General features: G+C 35.6%; 2 protein-coding genes and 1 long non-coding RNA gene across 6 annotated transcripts; 2 read left to right on the top strand and 1 right to left on the bottom strand.

The window, feature by feature from the left end:
- The first annotated feature begins 73 nt into the window (after positions 1-73).
- On the top strand, positions 74-12,202 carry LOC101736780 (retinoblastoma-like protein 2). The gene is made up of 19 exons (XM_004933375.5): positions 74-369; positions 1,138-1,274; positions 1,388-1,588; positions 2,407-2,597; positions 2,822-2,982; positions 3,375-3,510; positions 4,251-4,333; positions 5,840-6,006; positions 6,439-6,655; positions 6,837-7,046; positions 7,537-7,663; positions 8,032-8,142; positions 8,734-8,873; positions 9,207-9,386; positions 9,484-9,613; positions 9,692-9,789; positions 10,235-10,393; positions 10,775-10,950; positions 11,412-12,202. The coding sequence occupies exons 1-18, from the start codon at positions 235-237 to the stop codon at positions 10,946-10,948; spliced, it is 2,757 nt and encodes a 918-aa protein (XP_004933432.2). The 5' UTR covers positions 74-234; the 3' UTR covers positions 10,949-10,950; positions 11,412-12,202.
- Positions 12,192-20,921, bottom strand: LOC101736998 (SAGA-associated factor 29). 4 transcript variants are annotated; one of them, XM_004933377.4, is made up of 8 exons: positions 20,788-20,921; positions 19,911-20,017; positions 19,356-19,502; positions 18,728-18,853; positions 18,030-18,254; positions 17,273-17,426; positions 14,267-14,370; positions 12,192-13,829 (listed from the first exon to the last, which is right to left on the bottom strand). In XM_004933377.4, the coding sequence occupies exons 2-8, from the start codon at positions 19,947-19,949 to the stop codon at positions 13,737-13,739; spliced, it is 888 nt and encodes a 295-aa protein (XP_004933434.1). In that variant the 5' UTR covers positions 19,950-20,017; positions 20,788-20,921; the 3' UTR covers positions 12,192-13,736. The 4 variants fall into 4 exon arrangements, with proteins under 4 accessions (XP_004933434.1, XP_062529932.1, XP_021208417.1 ...); XM_062673948.1 differs by having other exon boundaries at positions 20,760-20,865; XM_021352742.3 differs by lacking the exon at positions 20,788-20,921 and adding an exon at positions 20,656-20,698.
- LOC134200658 (uncharacterized) lies at positions 14,638-15,338 on the top strand. Its single transcript, XR_009975664.1, has 2 exons — positions 14,638-14,859; positions 15,156-15,338. It is a non-coding gene; the product is annotated as an uncharacterized LOC134200658 (long non-coding RNA).
- Positions 20,922-22,197: the final 1,276 nt, after the last annotated feature.

Genomic DNA, 22,197 nt, shown 5'->3' with positions numbered 1-22,197 from the left:
ATACAGCCTATTTCCATAGAGAAGTACGTTTGACAAAACAATTTTTAATTTGACGTGTTGGGTGGGCGCGTGGGAGGGAAAGGCGTGTGTACTATGTGCAACTATTCCCGCCAAGTTGATGTCAAATTTGTCAAATTCGGGAGAACTTTGTGCTGCATATTTATTTTGTTGATCTTGTGTTAAGAATTTTATCTTTCTGAAATTAGGTAACTTAATCGAATTAATTCAATAATCATGCCCAAATCAGACGAAAACGAAGATTGGATTGAGAAGATGGAGGATCTTTGTTCTAATTTAAACGTCGATTCATCAGCTGCGAAGAAATCGAAAGATTCTTTTTCAGAAATAAAACGAAATTATATACTAGATGTAAGTAAAACTATCATTGCCTGTCTTTACTGCGCATTTAATGAAGCACTTTCGAAAAAGTTCAACCTTAAACACTTGATCGCAAGATACACAAGTGCAATGGTACCAGTGCTTTATTTAGGGGAGTACTGATGTTCCAAATAAATATTCGTACAATACTTTGTGTATCAAAACTTATTTATATTCTTTACGTATTTATTTTGTACCAATTATTTCCGAAACAACATGCATAACTTTACTTCTACATACTTCAGTTCTTCATGACACTAAAACAAGAGTTTTGAATTATGTTTTGGTAACATGTCTTTTATTTAAATCTTTGCCCTTATTGTCTTCGTTTATCCCTATGTATTAATTCTCTAGAAAATGACTGAAACTCTTGTTGATTTACATTTACTTTGTTGAACTCATCTTGTTTTAGTGTCTAATTGTATATCTACTGAAATTTTATTAACAATTAGAGATATTTGCAGCCCCATTTCAATTTTAAATTAAATACTAACATTTAAAACATTTGAAGCAACATTTTAAGGCATTTCATTTTTCACTATAAACAACTTGTTCTGTATTTAAGAGTACATCAATCACATAGTAGGCAGAGGCTTGGCTCTACCCCTGGCATTGCTGAAATCCATGGACGACGGTAACCACTCACCATCAGGTGGGCTGTATGCTCCTCTGCCTGAAAGGGCAATAAAAAAAAATAGTTACAAGGCTTTATCTCAGAAGAAGTCAAATAAACAACAATTACTTCCTTTCATTTTCTAGGGTGATGAATTACATTGGATGGCATGCGCATTGTATGTGGCTTGTAGGACATCGGTCACTCCTACAGTGCAAACAGGAAAAGTGGTGGAAGGGAACTGTGTCAGCCTGACAAAACTTTTGAGATTATGTAATCTAAGGTAACAATAGTCTTGAATTTTACAAACCAACAATTTTACTCCTAAAACTTTCTTACTTAAAACAGTACACACAAAATTATGTAAGCTTAGATTTTTTTTAAATTTGTAAACAGCTTAATTCAGTTCTTCATCAAAATAAAAAACTGGATGGAGATGGCCTCAATGTCTACAGATTTTAAAGAAAGGATATCTCGTTTGGAACACAAGTTTGCAGTCTCTTCAGTACTCTTCAGGAAGTTCCAACCGATTTTCATGGAACTGTTTGTTGGGTTAACAAATGAGCCTGTAAAACAAGTCTCGAAGAGAAGACCAAAGTAAGTTAAAAAATATTATATATTTTTATAAAAACAAAATCATTTTCTAATGTAAATTGTTTGGTATGTTATTGAACACAAATCAAATTGAAACTTCTCATTATTAAATCTGATTTTGATATTTAAGTAATTTTGAATAGGATCTGAATTCTAAATTATTAACTATAACAGTACTGTATATAATGAAAGCTATACCGAATTTTGGTTACATGTTGTTTATAATGGATTACTGAAATGGAAGACAAATCATAAAATTCGTTTACCTGTTTAAATTGTAGTTACAATAATCTAAAAGATATGTCATATTGAGAAATATGACCATGCGAGGTTTACTAGTAGGTACCAATCTTTTTTAGAAACATGTGTTTAAGATACCTGTGTATTAGATTACCGGTGTTTAAGATTAACTTCCCCATTGTAGGATTAAAAGATTATGTATTGTGAAATAAAATCACCATAAATCTGGATAATTACTGTTACTAAGATATAATACCACCTAAGTTTAGTGAAGGTAGCATAACCTCTTGAGGTTACTAACATAGAGGTAGGCATTAACAAAAAAGTGATACCACCATTCTGTTTCTATTACAAAGCAGTCATGCATTCAAGTTTTAAGGGTGGAAATACTGTTTAGTTAAGATTAGAACCTCATGTCTTAAGGTTTTAGTATTGACATTGTGTTGTCAGTAATCTTCAGTAAGCTCTTAAAATCAGGTAGACCCTCAAACTATTTGGTGCAATAAAGAAAAGTCAATAGACGAAGAACTTTATAATTGAAATATTACTATTAATTTCTCATAAATCATTTTGTTTTTCAGACTGCAACCATGTTCAACAAATGCCTTGTTTGAGTTTACATGGTGTTTGTACATTTGTGTGAAAGGAGAATTCCACAATTCTGCTAATGACTTAGTAGATATGTATCACATATTACTATCATGTTTGGATTATATATTTGCCAATGCATTTATGGCCCGAAGGGTAGACATTATTAATCCTGAATTTAAAGGTAACAAAAACACATTGTTGTTGATTACTTTTACTCTTACCCTATTGTTCTAAAATTCATTCATTCAATTAGTGTTAGATAGAAACTTTAAATCGATAAGTTTTAAGGTCTCTGAATAATCTTTAACAAATGTTAATGGAACATAAAATAAAATATAAAATCGTTAAAGAAATAATTTATTTAAGAAGTGAATTTGTATAGATCAAATTTTTTTTTTGTTCTAGGATTACCTACAGATTGGACTAAAAATGATTTCAAAATGCCAAAAACTCCTCCATGTGTAATTTCTACTTTATGTGAGATCAAGGATGGCTTATCGAAAGAGGCAACCACTATGAAAGAATATAGCTGGAAACCTGTTATTGATTCTTTTTTTGAAAAAGGGGTAAGATAAATATAAAATCACAAGTTTATTTTGTATACCACTGACTGACTTGGTGGTGTAGTAATTAGTACCCCTGACTGTTGCGCCAAGGGTTGTGGGTTCGATTCCCACATTGATAAAACATTATGTAATGAATAGGTTAACTTGCTCTCTGTTTGAGTGCTTACTATCTACAATATGTATATATTGAAATGTACATAAGTATGTTTGCCCGTCGCTGGTACCCATAACACAGGGAATCCTAAATTGGGGCCAAGTTACCATATGTGATTTGTTTTCAGTTATTTATTTATTAGTAATACAAGATCTAGGTGTACTTGTTTTGTGTATGGAGGTGCGTATATAGATTTATAACACTATTTGATTATATAATATGTAATTTGTATTTATAGATACTGAAAGGCAATAGTGAGCCTACGCTTGGAATTCTAGATTTGGGAGTGTTTGATGTAAATCTTAAATCACTGAACAACTTGTATGAAACATATGTTCTCAGTGTAGGAGAATTTGATGAAAGGATTTTTTTAGGTAAGTCACACTTGATAACAAATGAAAAAAATTGATGTCTTCAAAGTATAGAAATGTTTTTGAATTATTAATGGGTGTTTAATATATCAATGCTTGTCATCTAATATGTATTTTTTTCTATAGCTTAGGTGGGTGTACAGGCTTATGGCCCATCTGGTGTTAAGTCAGTACTGGAGTCCATAGACATCATAATGTTGCATTTAAGTAACAGACATTCAATATATATACCAACTACATTAAGCACACTTGAGCTTCACCTTTATTTTTGTAATTTCCTGGAATTATTGCAATTCTTTTTATTGTAGACTGATCATTTCAAACAACAAACCTGAAAAATGTTGACTCCTTTTAATTGACATTATGACACTGTCAAATTTAAAGAATTTTGTTTAATTAAGATGTCAACATATAATTTAAATCCCATACTAACATATTTTATTGATAATACTAATGAAGGTATGGAATATTAATATCAAAGATATGACTATATTGATTACAAACTTCATTAATGGTTTCTTATAGAAACAATTTTACCTTCAAGATTATAAATATTAGTTATTATGAAACTAGTAGTAGGTTTTATGAATGTGTTGTGTTTCAGTAAGAATGCACTGATTTGTAATAATGTAATTTAAATGTAAGCAATGCCAATTAAAAGCATTTCAGTTGTGCATGCTTAACTGTTTAACCTAACCTTATAAAGTTTAATTTATAAATTTAAATTTGAATATTATTTGCAGGCGAACAAGCAAATGAACAAATTGGAATGAAGAACAAAGTGTCCGGTGATGAGATCTCAGAAGTAATAGCTAATTTCGGTCCTGTAAGTTTATATTATGTTTACACTTGGAATTTTTCATAGTACTTTACTGCCTCCAACTAACAATAAATGAGATATATATTTAGGGTATCATTGACGGAATGCATAGGGAACGTTAAATACAGATATCTAAATATCCACTTCATGATTTTTTATATATTTACATTGTTAGATTCAAAGTTAAGTAGTTAAATATTCAATTATTTTAGTCTACTCTCACATTTGGAAGTACATACTATACTATACTATATACATACGCAGCTATACTATACTATACTATGCAATGCTGGATTAAATAAGTGATCTAAATATCGAATGCACAATGTTGAATTGAATCTTTATAAATTTGTTGTTAGCACTATATACCTGTAGTAATAACTATTAACATTCAAATAATGAGGTAGGATTTGGTTTAAAATATTAACAATACCACCAAATCTCGTTCGTTTCTGTATACTGATCAATGCTGTGTTTCAGCTACTAGGTTTTTTTTGAATGGCTTAGATGGGTGGACGAGCTCACAGCTCACCTGGTGTTAAGTGGTTACTGGAGTCCATAGACATCTACAACATAAATGCCGCTACCCACCTTGAGATGAGTTCTTAGGTCTCAGAATAGTTACAACGGTTGCCCCACTCTTCAAACCGAAACGCATTACTGCTTCAAGGCAGAAATAGGCGGGGTGCGGATTCACGCAATGTCTTTGCAAAGTAGTCTTGAATATAACGCACTCGTGTGGGATCCTCGCGAAGCTGTTCAAAAGCTAATGCTGGAAAAACTATATTCAAGAAAATTTATGGATACTATCCGTTCTTGTATTCATCACTTTATGTGACTGGTATGGTCGGGTTAGATACTCTTGGGCTGAGACGGAAAATGACTCTTATGGTGCATTACTATCAGTTATTGCATAACAAAATCAGCGATTTATTGTTGTTGTTAGAAATTACATAAGCTAATTATTAGTACCTTACAAATGTTTTGGTTTATACTGTTAATTTGTAAGTAGACTAAATAAATAAATAAAAAATTAATAAATAAAATTATGTACGCACGCAAGAAATTATACTTTATTTTTATTAAATTTGTCTTTTTTTTTTAAATATTAAATAATTAATAATAAATATTTAACGTTAATAATTTAATAATATTTAGTATGAATTATATTAAATAATAATTTTGTCATTTATATTACTAAAAAATGAATGCTAATAACACTTTTTTTTACGAGTGTAAATGCGCGAAAGTTTACCTGCGGCTATATTCAGACTCGCCAAGTTACGTCGGTCGTATTGTAATGAGCGATTTAGTGGGCAACTTCATTTCTGTTAATTTTTTGTCACGGTGCGCGCGCATTTTAAAATTTCACTCACATCAGTTTTTCATAACGCGCCTAAAGAAGTATAACTTCAATAAATAAATGTCCTACCACCAGTAAATCCAATGTAGTCGAATGTGTTACTTAATTAATACAATGAACCGTTGAGTAAAAGTAATGTTTGTGTACAGAGCGGTCGTGCGTGCCCGGACACGCCGCTGACGGGGCGGCGCTACCTGTCGCGCCGCAGCGAGGAGCTGACGCCCGTGTCGGAGGCCAAGAACAGCCTGGCGCGCCTCGCCGCCACGCTGCGACACGCGCGCCCCCAACCCTCGCCCACGCTGCTCAGGCTCTTCACGTGAGTACTGCGATTCAGCCACTCAACTGTCATAATCGCTTATCTTTCTCAAAGTAGGGCTTATAGTATATGTGCAATTACTTTCATATCAAAAGGTAACAACACCGTAGGACTTATGCAAATATCACAATACAAATACTACTCACCTACCAAATTCAGAAATATCCCATAATTAAGTTACATATTTTCTTGCTATATATAACGATATAACTAAATGGATGCTTACTTCACCAATTTATTTTCAATTAATCTATTATCTACGACTGCCTATATATATTGATGTATATGTCTATACTTTTATTGTTTCGTTTTAATTACTATAAATTGTGACAAACAGTAAGTATTTTATTGAATGGTTAGATTTAATCAAGAAGGCATTTAAAAAAGGTTTCTGCGCTAAAAAAACTATTCAAATTAATCCTATTTCAACAGGGAATGCGGCGTAACTGATGAAATGATAAATGCAAAACTAATAAAACCCTGCAATGGTTGGATGGAACAATTTGGGGCCAGCTTGAAGGAAGCACACAATACCCCGCATAGTGAGACAATTTCTATACGCTGTAATATGGTCACATGTTTATATTATAAGGTGTTTGAACATATCATCAAAGAGGAACATAGGAAAAAGCCACAGGTTTCATTGCAGGTAAGATATATAGCTCTAAATTTAGTTTTGTCCTAAAAATTGTGCTTGCTATCTTGAGAATAATATCCAACCTTAATATAAGCAGAGAATTTCACTGTTAAGCTAAGTATTTCGGTTTCTTTTACAATAGCAATATTTCTGCCTCTCCACTTTGTTCATTATAAAACGATATTTCTTACAGATGCTTCTTTCACAAGAAACATACCAGCTAACTGTATATGCGTGCTGTACGGAGATTGTCCTACATGCCTATGGAGTGAATTCATTCAAGTTTCCCAGAGTGCTGCAGATATTCAAGCTGAGCGCATTTCATTTCTATAAGATTATTGAACTAGTTGTACAGGCCGTGGTCGATAAGCTTAGTCGAGACGTCATCAAACATTTGAATGCAGTAAGTGTTGTAGTTGTAAATTATTATTTGCCAAATAGTTGGATCATCAAACTGGAACTTGTCTGAATAATGAAGAATCACAGGGTTGCATAGAATCACATGTTGACATGTACTGAGTAATAGATAGACTAATTTGTTACTATAAGTGTAGGGAGGTATGGCCCCGAAATATCGGCCTGGGTGACTCTGGACAAACATACACTTAAGGAATTTACAGCTAATCACCAGTAATAACGTGCCTCTTGAAATAGCGGTAGATTTGTTTACGGACTTGTTGTCTGACAGTTGACTCAGACAACAAATCCTAGAAATGCCATATACTTTAATGTAAAAAATTCCAAATCCTTGCAATGTAACATCATCAAATCTATAGTTAGTTTGTTGTAACACTGATTAATTTCAAGTCTAAAAAATGTGTTTTTTTAAATGAATAAATTCAAGGAATAAATCTATCACTAACCGTTCAATATCTTCTTGAAATTAAATGTAGGTCGAAGAAGAAGTACTAGAGTCTCTGGTGTGGACTTCTGACAGTCCTCTGTGGGACCAACTCAGTAAAACGCCAGTGCCAGCCTCTGCCGACGTCTCCGTACAAGATTCACCTTTTCGAAGAACTAGTAAGTGCATAACATGGATTGCATCTATTTCATTAATCTATACTAATATACAAATCTACAGTGGTTTTTACGGATGTTCCGTTATAACTACTGAACCATGCATCCGATTGACTTGAAACTTGGTATCCATGTAGAAAATACATGTACTTAATGGGTATGCTAATATTCCTAATAATAATAACAATAAATAATAATGTTAATTTTAAATGCCCAGCGAAACGGGCGAGTGCCTACGGCTAGTATTTAAAGAATAATATAAATAAGGAGTATACTTTTTTCATTAAAATGGTTAATTGTAAATGTTATTTCATCATCATAATTTTCAAACAGAAATTATAAACACTGCATTAAATATTGTAATTTTTCAGATGGTCTACAATCACCTGTCTCTACAATAGACCGCTTCATGTCACCTATGGCTGAACAAGCCAAGAAGCAATTATTCAAAGACCCTATTAAACCCGGCCAGTCACTTTTAGGTAATATTGAAAAGCCTTTCTATTTTTTCAATTTAAAATTAGTTCATAAGGTATCAAGTTGTACTGAGTGTAAATGAAGAAGCTGAGAGTCGTTTTAATTTAATTTCCTTTTTTCCTCCTTTATGGGTTTACAAATATTACACACAATGTTGATATACAGCACATCAATATTCGTTTGTTAACCTCGCTAAAACGCTTCACTGTGCACAATTTAAAGCAACTGACGTTCGTTCTTTTGCGAAAGCAATACAAGCGCCAATCTGCCCTCTATCAATCTATCATGACCTTTTGCACCCAGCATTGTTTGTCCTGACAATCACTTATTTCTGTTTTTTTTTTTTTTATTTAGCATTGAAACTCATTATGGTATTTATGAAAATATTATGAAAAACTTTTGATTGAACATCACTGAGCAAAAAGATAAAAGAAAATGACACTTAACAATGAACATGCTTCCTTATTGCTCAAAGCGACCAACTTATTCTAGGCAAATTTGCAGAGAGTAGGCAGCTTTACATGACGTAGGCCATTGGGTCCTACACTCTTCTACTGTAAAAAAAACATAAAAAGGTGTAATTCTTGTCATTTCAGTACAAGCAAACACAACACCAGTGAAAGAGCCAGCAGTGTCTGCTAATACATCACAACCATCACAAAGTACTTCAAGTTGTGAGACCACGCCTACATCGACACCCAAAAAAAACAATTCATTAATATTGTTTTTTAGGAAGGTATGTTTCAAAAGTAATAGTAATTGAAAACAAAAAGTGGGACTCAATAGTCTTTATTGAATTACAACGATACAATACATAAATATGATACTGATGCGAATGCGTTAGGTACATATCTTTATCTACAAAAATATATTCACTTTCAGTGTACACAAGTTATATGTTGAGAACAACTAGTGCCACAGATCTTACAATGTACCAATGTTTACTTACCAAAGGCGCTTACTTTGGTGGTCGGGAGACACTCGCTAAACGGAACGCATTTGATAATACTAAATTAATTATAAACTAAATTGTAGATTACATTATAATCAGTCCTACGATATTTTTCAGTTTTACAGTTTAGCGGTAGTACGTATGAACGATCTGTGCACGAGATTGCGACTGACTGACGACGAATTAAAACGCAAAATTTGGACTTGTCTTGAGTACTCAATAATGCATCAAACACATCTAATGAAAGACAGACATCTAGATCAGATACTTATGTGCTCTGTTTATGTTATATGTAAGGTATGAACACATTTTTTTATTTAGCCTGTTTTCATTCAATGGTCAAATTTAATAATAATTTAAAATGGTAACACAAATGTTTTTTCTCGAATTTTAGGTTTCAAATAATCCGTCTAGTAATCAAGTGGAGAAAACATTTGCAGAAATCATGCGATGTTACAGACAACGCCCTTTAGCGGATAATCATGTTTATAGATCTGTTTTAATCAAACAAAGCACAGACGAGAGTAAGTGATTCAATGTACAAAATAATGTATTGACCCATCTATAGTGCACCATTTATGTAACTAATGAAATGTTTTCAGGTTCACCAGAAAGAGGAGATTTGATTAACTTTTATAATAAAGTTTATGTGCAATGTATGCAGAATTTTGCACTTAGATTTTCTGGACGACACAGGGATGTGAGTATCAATTATAGATGTTGGTAATTAAGGATTTTCGCTATGAATAATTTTTTTACGGAATTATATACAGCCAATTGTCATCTATACTTCTATACTTATTACTTATTCCCGAGTGATATAGGCTATAATTCTTTTTGAAAAAAAAAGGGGTCCTTACTAAAACTCCAATAATATAAATCAAGGTGTAAAAAAATCATCTAAAATATTCTTTACATCGCGTGCCCTGCGAAAACTATTGATGATAGAATAAAATAATATACTACGACTTTGTGGAACACATAGTTATGCCGCAATAAGTGTTCTTTTATTTAAAAAAAAAAGTCAAATATCGTTGAAATTTTTGGTAAAGACCCGAGCGGAGCCGGAGCTGGCCGCTAGTACTTATGATAAAGTCGAATAAGATTTAAGAATAAGGCTGAGCCAATAGTGTGTATGCGTACAGGAGTGCAGCCTGTCTCCGCTGCCGACGGGGCGGTGTGAGGCGCGCTCCCCGGCCGGCACGCGCGTGTCCGAGCGACATCAGCTCTACGTCAAGCCGCTCACCGACCCGCCGCCGCAACACCACCACCTCACCTACAGATTCAGCCGCAGCCCCGCCAAGGTAAAACTTTACAATTCTACTTACTTTTTTTTTAATTGCTTATATATGTGGATAGCCCACCTGGTGTTAAGTGGTTACTGGAGCCCATAGACATCTATGACGTAAATGCGCCACCCACCTCGAGATATAAGTTCTAAGGTCTCAGTATAGTTACAACGGCTGCCCCACCCTTCAAACCGAAACGCATTACTGCTTCACGGCAGAAATAGGCGGGGTGGCGGTACCTATCCGTGCGAACTCACAAGAGGTCCTACCACTAATGAACTTCACAAATTAAATGAAACACATTAATTTTCTGATAATCTTAGCAAAATTAAATTTAAATGCAATTCTATTAACTGACCTAAGTAGAATAGTAATTTTTATTAATACTATCAATAGGACCTACAGGCGATCAACAGTTTGGTCTGGTGCGACACAGGACTGGGGTCGGGCGTAGGCCTGAAGCGTGCGCTGGAAGGAGCGTTGGACAGCGACCCGAATAAGCGAAACAGAGCCGCACCCGCCGTAGCCAGAAAGCTGCATCATCTACTATCTGACAGGCAGGCTGTCTAGAGGTACGACGTGTACATTTACAATGAACGGGTGACTGTTGACAGACAGTAGCTGTCAATGTCAATATTTGATTTTTAAAAACGTCCGAATATTTTTCTAACCATATATGGACAGTAGAACTAGTGCTATCTCATCCATGATACTATATTAAATGAAGTATAAATCAACGAATGATTGGACACGTATCAGGTTCACTTGTTGACAATGAAGTGTGGCCAGTCTCTAAGCTAATGTTTTGCTGTAAAATAAACTTTTAAGGTCTTCATCCCTGATGAGTGACAGAACCAGATAGTAACTAATTGTAATACAATAACTAAACGTGTAATACACGCTTCTACTGACAAAATGAAAGAGCTTTGTTGATATTACCTTAGTTTATTTATAGTTGTGTCGTTTTAAAGTAAACTGCGCAATGAAGAAATGTTCATTGATATTGTTGATTTATTAATTATATTTTTTACAGGTTTTTCGAGTTCGTCCAAATACAGCAAAAATACGAGTCTATAATGAATTTATGTTTTTAGTCATTTTCATTTAGTACCAAATATTTGCTTTTAGCTCTCTAGCCGTGGTGACTATCAATGGAAAATCTGTTTTTGGCGATATATCACTTGTATGTATTAACAGAAGTCACAATAATCAGATGTTTAATTATAAATCAATACTGGCTTTATATGTATAACAATATAATACATTGGCATTGTACTCGAGATTCCAGGCTGGCAAAACATAGCATTTTGATCTCATTTCTTATTTATGTTGAATGTATAGTATCGATATGCCATAGTGGAAAAGTTGCTCATTTCTTACGTAAGATTTAAGTTGAATTTCCATAGGCTGTGTCAGTATGAATTGATGTATGTGGGCATGTGATGAAACTAGTTTTTTTTAAATATTTATTTATAAGTATGGTTGCCATTATATGTCCTACGTTTGTAGACATTTTTATTTTTCATTATGACTAACTTTATTTTACTCACAAAACATTAAAGCATACACATTATAAGAAAATATAAACACTTATGTCAAAGAAGTTCCTTTACCATTTTTTATTATTGTTTAAAAAGCGAGGTATATTTTATTTTCTTCCATTAATATTACTCTTTAGTTTGTAAGTGATCAAAGAACTTATAAAAATCAATTCGTTTTAACAACAAATCAAAATTTAATTGTATATTTCGGACATAAACATTGTATCATGTATTCTGTAGATTTTACATAACCTAAGGAATTAAAAGATATGTAATCTTAAAATGTTTATTTTATTATGACTACTAGAGACTACTGCTACTACTAAGTTTTGATAAAAATATTTGTCTGTGTTGACCACTACAGTTTACAGGGTGACTAAATCTAATTCCTTCAAAATAGGTAATCAACATATTATTACCATAATAAACACTTAAACTAGATACATAACGCTAGATGAAGGTTATGGAGAATTTTTGTCTCTTTAGCAGCTGTCAATTAAATTTTTTATAAAACTTATCTAAAACGGTAGGCAGCGGCTTGGCTCTGCCCCTGGCATTGCTGATGCCCACGGGCGATGGTAATTACTCTTCAGGTGCGCCGTATACTCATCCTACGGAACACTGCAGCGAGGCCTGTCATAGCGAAAGGGTCAACAACTTTAAATCTAGTAATTTACTTTAGTGATTCATAAAAAAGCGTAACGGATGCGAAGATTTAATTCGTAAACGTTGTTTTATTTTAAATAATGGATATAATAATATTTATGATTAAATAACTAACGTGTTTGGTTTTACATCTGTAATGTAATATTAATTTTGTAAGTGTAATTTTATGAATTATGTGAAAAACTATCTACATACAACAACGTCAATGAGATCGAAATCTGGGCTTGTAGGACTAACACTACGAAGTCACGGAGGCCCCTGGACATCTCATCCGTATTGACATTTCGAACAGACGCGAACTGTTCTTAGTGTCCTAAGTGGATAAAATTAGAATAGGTAATACTTAAATTCGTGCATTTTTCGTCATTCTTAAATTAGCTGCATTAACTGAATACACAGTTACAGTTAACACAATAACTTATTTCATTTTAATAAATCTTATGATTTATATACAGCAAGTTTTTGTTCTATAAATCTGCCATATGGCGTATCTAAGGACTATATGTCTACAATCTAAATATTATTCATGTACCATTTAAATTTTTTAAAATTAAACATGCAACACTTAGGTCTCTCTTACTATCTCTCGTTGGCGTCTATTGTGAACAAGCACTAAACCTTTCACAAAATTATTTTTGTCATCGTCTATACACACTGGTCCGGTCCACTAAATCCGCAAATCACATCGCACCACAACGATTACTAACCGATCACCACATTAAAATCAAAATGTACATCCAACAAATTCTCTGACACACTCGACAAAATTCTAACGAAAAACTACACTTTATAAAGGCTGAATCACACACAAGCGGCGTGCTTATAGCATCCTTCAACTGGTCACAGACAGTATAAAGTATCAACCGTTTGGAAGCATTGAAAGGCGAGTTTAGCCTGTCGCTTCATGTAATTCGTAGAGATTAATGTTTCTTGAAACAATATTCGAGAATTCTTGTGTAAAGCCTTTAAATTTCAAATTCAGCTATGTATTATGATCATCATTTTAATATGCGAAAGAAAATTTGTCTTCGATTCAGCTTGTGTAATGTAGAACAACAGTACGCATTACGCGTGGGTGTCGGCCGAGGTGACTAGGTAGCGGTAGCGGAAGCGGAGGAGGACGCGGCGGCGGGCGGGCGGTGCGGGCGGCATCAGGTGGCACGGCCCTTGCCCTCCTTGATGGCGATGACGTAGCGCTGCGCCACGCGCTCCGGGGGCGAGTAGCCGTCCGCGTACGACGAATCCTGCAGGCAAAAGGTTTTTTTTTTTTTGTTATACTGGAGCTAATTTGAAACAAGGCCTTATAGGAATATAGTTTAGCGGTCTTGCCATAGTTAAAAAATATATTTTATAATAAAATCTGGTACAAAGTATGTAGTTATAATATTTTTGCATTACTTTTAAAATATTATTATACATTTTCATATACATATATGTAATTCTACTGTACGTGTGTATGTCACTGAACTCCTAAACGGCTGGACCGATTTGAATGAATTTTTTTGTATGCGTTTGGTTCACGCCTTGGATGGTTTAAATTCGCAAATCAGCCTGGCAGATGGCGCTGCAGTCGGTATCTACTTTATTTATTTTTCCTAGAAAAATTATATGGCAAAAGAACTTTTGCCGGGTCAACTAGTTAGTTAGTATATAGAATTGTAATAATATTATAAATTTTTACCTCGAACAACACTTCATAGGGGTCAGCAGCGCTCGCGGGCAGCCGGTTGACTACGGCGCGATAGAAGCACGTGGTCTGCGGGTATAGCGCCATCACCACCGCACCTTTGAAATCATTTTATCTATACTAATATATAAATGTACAGTGGTTTTGACGACTTGAAACTTGTTATCCATGTAGAAAATACATGTACTTAATGGATAGGCTAATATTTATATGAGTGTTGGACTCCCTACACCAGTTGCGGGGGCGTTAATGATGAAAATCTTTGTGTGGGTGAGAAATAATAATGTTAATTTTAAATGCCCAGCGAAGCGGACCGGGAACAGCTAGTTCTTTATATTTACACAAATAAATAACAATTTATTTTGATAGGAATAATCTTCGATCAACAATAGTAACTAGATTTCGGGTCGGTGCATAAAATCCGTCTCGTCAAATAACAGCGCACTTGAAATGTGAGCTCTTATTTTGTTTAGTTCACTTCAAACACAGCCAATGTCAACCCGTCTCACAATACCGCAGTGTGTATTCAAAAGTTGCAAAAATAAGGCCCGAAAAAGCAATTTAACGGCCGGAGTATCTTACTTTCGGTAAGTACATGAAGTATAAACTATATTGTAAGCTTTAAACTTATAAATAATATTAAATTTTGAACAAAATTACCGATTTTTAACCACCGCTACAAATGTTGGCCAAGGCTCGGCCAACACATGGACAAACTTTTGCTTAACAGAACAGTAAATGCATGGAGTAGATTTGTGTTGTAATAATTTTTTAAAAATTGTTAGCAGCACTTCAAAATTAGTTGGTTAAAATTGGTTAATGCTGCTTTTGTGTCTGTTTGTTGGACTCTCATTAGATACTTAGCTTTCCATTTTTATTTTAGCTTTCCTAGCAATCACGTGTGCAGAATGGATCTCGATTGTCGCCAGAGAAACAAGAGATGACTTTTATAAGCCAGCTAAGAACTCCGCTTATTGACACTGGACATCTTTGCCTTCCGTGCTCACGGCTACTGAAATGTGGCCGAAACATTGTAATAAAAATACCACGCTTGAAACCGTTTAAACGTTGTTTTATTATGTGCACTGGTCGCGAAAACTTAAAAATATATATTACACAAAAACGTAACGCTAATAAAATAATAAGTAATGTATAGATACTAACAAACATACATTTCCAAAACATAAAAAGTAAACAACTAAACTTTTACTTTAATTCATTAATAAATTATTTTAGTGTTAGGCGCGACTCCCTTACCTCCTGTAGTAAATAGAAATCGGCATTTCAAGAAGCAAAAATAAATAAAGCAAAACGATGTTAGTTCTCAGAGCAATTAAGAGAAAAGTTACTTTATTTGTTGCACCTTAAGATTGATTTAACATTAAAAGTTGTTTAAAATATGTCTTTTTATTGGTAAGTGACAGGAGTAATTTATTGCTTTGCTCGTTTTATGTGACGAATGATCGTAAGTATTAGATAATGTTTTGGAGATTTGTGACTTTATTACTAGGAGCCATAGTTGTTATTTGTTTGAAAGTAAAAGTGTTTCAAAACTTTTTTCTCCGTTTGTTAGTAAACGAATGTAGCTATATAAGTATATATTCACGCGGACAGTTTTTGCTTTAATTTTGTACGTATCCCTTTATCTAGTTACTATTGTTGATCGAAGGGAATAATACTCTTTTTTTTTTTTTTTTTGGTCAGGAGTAAATCGCCGGACTTCCGCCCTTTTCTGGGGATACTGGGCGGGGTATGTCAGAGTCGAACTGACTAAAACCTCCTGTCGCTCAACAACCAACGTCCAAACCTCGCATGAGACAGAACTCATGACAAGGCAAAGGGGGGAAAGTGAAGCGTTTAGTGCGGAGCACATCTCTCCCATCACCCTCCCCCTCGGGACGCCGGACTGGCGGTCGTCGGTGCCACGACCACCAGCCCTCTCGGTCGGCAGACTGTCCGAAGCCCGCCTAGATGGCGCCGGTTAGAGTGGGTAGGAATAATACTCAGACTACTTTTTATTATAATAGTAAACTACTTAAATTAAGACAAAGGTCAACTCACACCAATAGTACTCAACAGTATCGAGCTTAGATGTTTTTTATACGTCGATAAATCGCATACATACAAGAAACATGACATCTCGAATCTCGAACGCCAAATATAATTCGACTTAGAGCGAGAGCTGAACGCTAGGTCAACGAGAAACAAAAAATAAAGTCGAATCATTGTAAGATTTAAAAAAAAAACGAAGCTCTCGCAAAACGTATTGGCTGTGTGAACAGCACCACCCTATCTCTTTCCGAGGATGTTCGAAATTTCAACTAAGGTATACACACGAGGATGAGTAGCAGTGTGTATTCGACCAGCCTACTGCGTTAAAAATGGAACAGCTTTTATACTAGGTGCACCGTGAGGTCGTTCACCCCGACAAGCATTTTTTTTGTTTTCTTTTAATAATTTTCATATTTGTGTGGACTTTTTGGTGGGAACGTGAAGATAGAAGTTGTGTGATTTGTTTTATTTTGTCTACTTAATGTTTATTCAGGTTTAAATGTGTAATAACGGTGGTTTATTAAGAGCTGTTTAGTATCTGTGAAAGTGCACAAATCTGGGAAAATAAAACAAACGTAACTTCTCGGGATCCTACAAATAGTCCATTGAAAAAGTCTCAGTAAATTACCACCATTTTACTGAGATTATATTTGATCCCATCTCATCTCATTTCATTTAATTTCATCTCAGTTGATTAATGTCTCAAATTAATCATCTTCATTTCATTTCATATAAACATGAATATGAATTAAAAAATAAGACTTGACTAAAGGTCTTAGTTACCAGGTCATAAAATCCTTTTAAAAAAAACATATTCGTGTCACCTTTTATTTATTTATTTTTTACTGCCCTTGTAGGCAGACGAGCGCACGGCCCACCTGATGGTGAGTGGTTACCGTCGCCCATGGACTTCAGCAATGCCAGGGGCAGAACCAAGCCTCTGCCTACCTTTAGGGAAGAGAGCGTGTTCGTCGGTCCGAGGGTCGGCTCGCATCAGCGGCAGCGGCACGACGCGGCGCTTGCTCAGCACGTGACGATTCTTCTGCTCCTCGTCGATGTCGTCCACTTCGTATTTCCCCTGAGCGGGCAACCAGCTCACCACCTGTACGAAAGCAATACTGATCAGTTCCTGTTTAAGAAGAAAAATTAATTTAAATTATCAATTACGAAAAATACATCGATGTGCTCAGTGCGAGTTTTTTAACGTTCTCGATAGCGTAAAAGTTAACTCAAATTTGTATGCAGTTGGAACGTCTACCTACGTTTACCACTAGGGACATCATCAATAGACATAATTTACAATAAATCAAGAACAACTATTAACATATTTTATAAAACTTAATTTTAAGAAACTTAAAAACCAAATTATGAAACAGCTAATCGAGTCGACCAAAAACAAGAAATACATAAAATATAATTTGTTAAAAAGATAATAAAATAAAAAAAATTCCTTTTTAGGATTTTTCATTTTACAACATAAAAATTATGTTTATTGGTAAAATATTGGTAATATTGGTATTGGTAAAAAAATATCGATTTTCATACCTCTTCGATACTTGGAATTTTATATCAATACATCGATATATCGAAGTATTAAATATCGCTCAAAAACATCATATATCGATATTTCCAACAAGCTTAAGGTGCATAACCATAACGTTCACTCCAAACGTTTGCAGTGTATTGGAAGTTTGTTTACACGCACCTCGGCCAATATCCAGTTGTCCTCGTTATCGGAGACCCGCACGAGCGCGGCGACGGCGTCCCCGGGTCGAGCGACGTGCCCCGCGTCGGCCGGCACCGCTCCGCACAGCGGCGGCGCCCGCTCCCCCGCGCGCCCCACGTGCAGCGGCAACGTTTGCGCGGCACTCAGGAGCAGCTTCATCAGCGCCCCGCAACCGATCGTCTCCTTGTTACCCGCGTGACGAGCCTGCCGCAACGAAACGACTCTACGTTACAGATTCAAAACCAAACTTTTTTTATTTATTGAAGTGAATCTTCTTTAGAATCGTGATTTCAAAGTCGATGAAACGAAAAAATTAGTCCATAGAGACACAAACACATAAATGTATAGGATTAAGCCGGCGATAGAATGAGATAGAACACATTAGACGTTCTCGGTCTCCTCTTTGTGCGACTCTTCGTAGCATCCCCACTATCGTCTACTAAGCATTATCCATATGTATGCTCCTGTGTAGTGGGATAGTCAGTATATCTATATCTTATTTATAAGTTTAGCTTCTACCGTGTGTGACTTGCATACACACACTTTTTTTTATTGCCTTTGTACTTGTTGACTGTCGCTGCCTGCCACTGGCATATTATGCTGGTCCTAGCATGTGAACAGGCCTGTGAGATATTACAGGACCAAACCTATATTCATCAATAAATATGATTTGATACCTGAATTCGACGTTCATTTTTAATTGCACGTATTTCGTAAATCCTTGACAGTGCAGCTCTAAGTAGTCTTTCCTCTTGTTCGGCAGCTGTTAAGCCCGATTTATATAAACTTTTAAGCTGCGAAACCTGTTAAACAAAAATATTTTAATAACCATTAGCGGGAAAAAACAATCAACATTTCTTCATTAGATACAATGAGTAGTAGTAGTTCTTGTTTGTTGGGGTGGTGGTGGTGTCGATTAGCTTATGTAACATGGGATTGACTGTCAGCTGTCTGGGCCAATATTACAGAGCAATTTTAAGATGAGTATCTTCTAAGCTTTTCCCGAAAACCCACTGGAACATTTACTATTTTAATTACATACCTTATAGTATTATATTTTAAATAAAATTAATTATTTATTAATTAATTGATTTTCATGATATACAGATTTTGTATAATAAAGTGTAACCTAGTGAGAATAATTGAAAAACAATTTAAGAAGATGGACGCAACAAAAGTATTCAAGTTATTGAAGCTAAGTAGGTGATTATTATGTACTTTTATAAATTTTTAATTTCATGATTGAACTTTATTGCATTATATGAATGTATTGAACAATTTGAATGTTAAAAATCTTATAATCACTTGTTGGGAAGATCCTGATGAATCATCAGCACTCGAAGGAGATCCTGTAGATTTTTCAGCTCTAAGTATGGCATCTATGCACTGTTCATTGCGAGACCTCTCCGCTTCTATATCATAAATCAATCTGTGTAATGACCTCAATCTTTCCTGTGTACAAAAACAACATAATATTAGTTGGTTTTGTTAAAGGTACATTGAATACTATTGGCTGGTAACATCTTCTTTTTGGCTCCAATGGCCATCCATTTTACGAGCAATGTGCCCTGCCCACTGCCACTTCAATGTCGCAATCCTTTGGGATATGTTAGTTACCATGGTTATCCGGCAAGTCTCCTCATTTATGATTCGATCTTGCAGGGAAACTCCGAGCACAGCCCTCTCCATTGCTCTTTGGGTGACCTTGAGCCTTCTCATAAGGCCCATTGCTGGTTACATAGGTATTAATTATAAGAAAATAGTAATGCTCAATTGTTAATAGTTTCCTTACAATCTGTACGTCTATAAATGATGATATAAAATTAAGTAAATGATCACTTCACACTTGATCCTTCACACCTGTACTTGTTGTGCAGCAACGTCAGCTGTGAGAGGCATTATTTCACAATATTCGATAGTTTCCAACTCAAATATATAGTGTGGATCCAGCTGATACTCACTATTACCTGGAAAATCATGTAAAACTATGTTAGTGTCTATAGTACAGCAAATGAAGAGTATGAATCTTCAATTTTATTTAAAGCTTTCTTGGATGTTCTTTGCTTTATTCCATTAATAAAATGATATATGTATTTATATGTTAAAATAATTGTAAATGAATAGATGATCTGTGAACATGAAGAATGAACAATTCAGACATAAGCTTCAACATTTGAGGGGAAACATGACCATTGAGGGGAATCAATCTGTACAATTGCAAGACAAGATTTGTACAGAAACAGTAAACATTGAAATTCTCTGTGTGTGTTCTCTGTCTAGCAGGTAATTAGAACTTATCTTCCTTATTTTACTTTTTTCCATTGATTGGCTGTATTTATAGATAGCTTTTTGACACCAATGTAAAATAAAAAAGGACTCTGTGACTTGGAGAAGGCCTTTCACAAGGGGCAAAACAAGTTGCGAGATTTAATACAATAATGTACTTATTTCATTCCATTCACAGTAAGTAAATACATAAAAATATGTGTACAAGATAAAACGTATGTAGTACCATTAATTTAAGTTTATATTGTACACATCTAAGATAGCTAAATTTAAAATTTGTATATTGGTAATTTTAAGCAAATCGAATTCAAGTACAAACATGATAAAATAAACAATAAACATTCCATTTTGTTTTGTTTTTAACGCTATAAGGACGCAGATTTCAATAATGGTTATTTGTTGGTTTGTTACAAGTTGGTACACCGATATTGTATTGTGGAAATAGTTTTACCGAAATGATGATTTTGCACCAATTTGGTATAGTAACCATTAGTAAATTTAATAAAGTCAAAACTACAAAATAGAAAGCTCAATTATGCGAGAGCTGTTTTATTTTTATTACAGTGTAGGTACATACTATCGTGTATAATCTATGCTGTAAAGGCTGTTTGGGCTTAGATCCCCTTGCCTTTCCTAATAAGGAAAAATTGTACCAAAAAAAAAATCTATGCTATATTATTAGTGTACCTACCTATATAAGGGACTTTTCGCGGAAACGGGAGGAGTGAAGTTGTGTGATTTGTTTTATTTTGTCTGTTTAGTGTTTCTTCAGGTTTAAATGTGTAATAACGGTGGCTTATTAACTGTTTAATATCTGTGAAAGTGCACAAATGTGGGAAAATAAAACAAAGCCATTGGACGTAACTTTTCGAAATCCTTCAAAAAGTCCACTGAAAAAATCTCAATAAATGACCATCATTTTACTAAGATTATATTTCATCCCATATCATCTCATCTCATCTTGTTTCATTTAATTTCATCCCAGTTGATTAAGGTCTCAAATTAATCATCTTCATTTTATTTTATTTCACTCCATATTATCATTTTTCATAAAAATAAGAAATATAAATCAAAATAAGATGTGACTTAAAAGTCTTAGTTACCAGGTTATAAAATCCCGCGGATGCCTCACCTTCCGGCTGACGCAGATGTTGACCGGCCATGGGTGTTTTGGCCGGTACCTCTTCAAGATAGCCGGAAGGGAACCGACGGCGCAGTGCCACCACTGCGCGGACCGCGACGAGGAAGACACAGCGGAACATACATTGGCGCGTTGCTCTGGATTCGACGAGCAACGCGCCGCCCTCGTCGCGGTCATAGGAGAGGACCTCTCGCTGCCGCGCGTCGTGGCTACGATGCTCGGCAGCGACGCGTCCTGGAAGGCGATGCTCGACTTCTGCGAGTCCACCATCTCGCAGAAGGAGGCGGCGGAGCGAGAGAGGGAGAGCTCTTCCCTTTCCGCACCAATCCGTCGCCGTCGAGCCGGGGGCCGGAGGCGGGAATACGCCCGTACGTTCCGGCCCCTGTATGTAGCGGCCTCCCCCCGGTGAAGGTCAAGGGGCGACCTGAGGGGGTGAGGCCGCGCGGCGCGCTACCAGCACTCTAGCGCGCTGCCGTGGAGTAAATAGAGCGACCGGTCGACGGTGTATCGCGTCCCGACCCGGCAGGCTGGTTCTGGTCCAGCGGGGTATTCCGGGACACCAGCGGCACCGTCTGGGCGGCCCGACGGGCTGCCGTACCGAGACGGCCGACGTTTCAGAGCCTTCGATTCGCCTCGAAGGCTCCGTCGGCTGGGCGTCCTTGGGGTGAGCCACGCCGTCTGGTTGTAGTGTTGACCGCGGTAGCCCCCCTACCTCATCCG

This window comes from Bombyx mori, chromosome 19 (assembly GCF_030269925.1).
Source record: "Bombyx mori chromosome 19, ASM3026992v2".
Lineage (NCBI taxonomy): Eukaryota > Metazoa > Arthropoda > Insecta > Lepidoptera > Bombycidae > Bombyx > Bombyx mori.
This window is presented reverse-complemented; position numbering and strand designations above follow the sequence as displayed.

Excerpts from the sequence above, each read along its gene's own strand:
- LOC101736780 (XM_004933375.5), top strand. The coding sequence starts at position 235 with ATGCCCAAATCAGACGAAAACGAAGATTGGATTGAGAAGATGGAGGAT. Across the intron at positions 4,334-5,839 it reads TAATAGCTAATTTCGGTCCT|AGCGGTCGTGCGTGCCCGGA; the intron begins GTAAGTTTATAT and ends GTTTGTGTACAG. Across the intron at positions 6,007-6,438 it reads ACGCTGCTCAGGCTCTTCAC|GGAATGCGGCGTAACTGATG; the intron begins GTGAGTACTGCG and ends CTATTTCAACAG.
- LOC101736998 (XM_062673948.1), bottom strand. The coding sequence starts at position 20,826 with ATGGTTACTATACCAAATTGGTGCAAAATCATCATTTCGGTAAAACTA. Across the intron at positions 18,255-18,727 it reads AAAATGAACGTCGAATTCAG|GCTCGTCACGCGGGTAACAA; the intron begins GTATCAAATCAT and ends TCGTTGCGGCAG. Across the intron at positions 13,830-14,266 it reads CCTATGAAGTGTTGTTCGAG|GATTCGTCGTACGCGGACGG; the intron begins GTAAAAATTTAT and ends TTTTGCCTGCAG.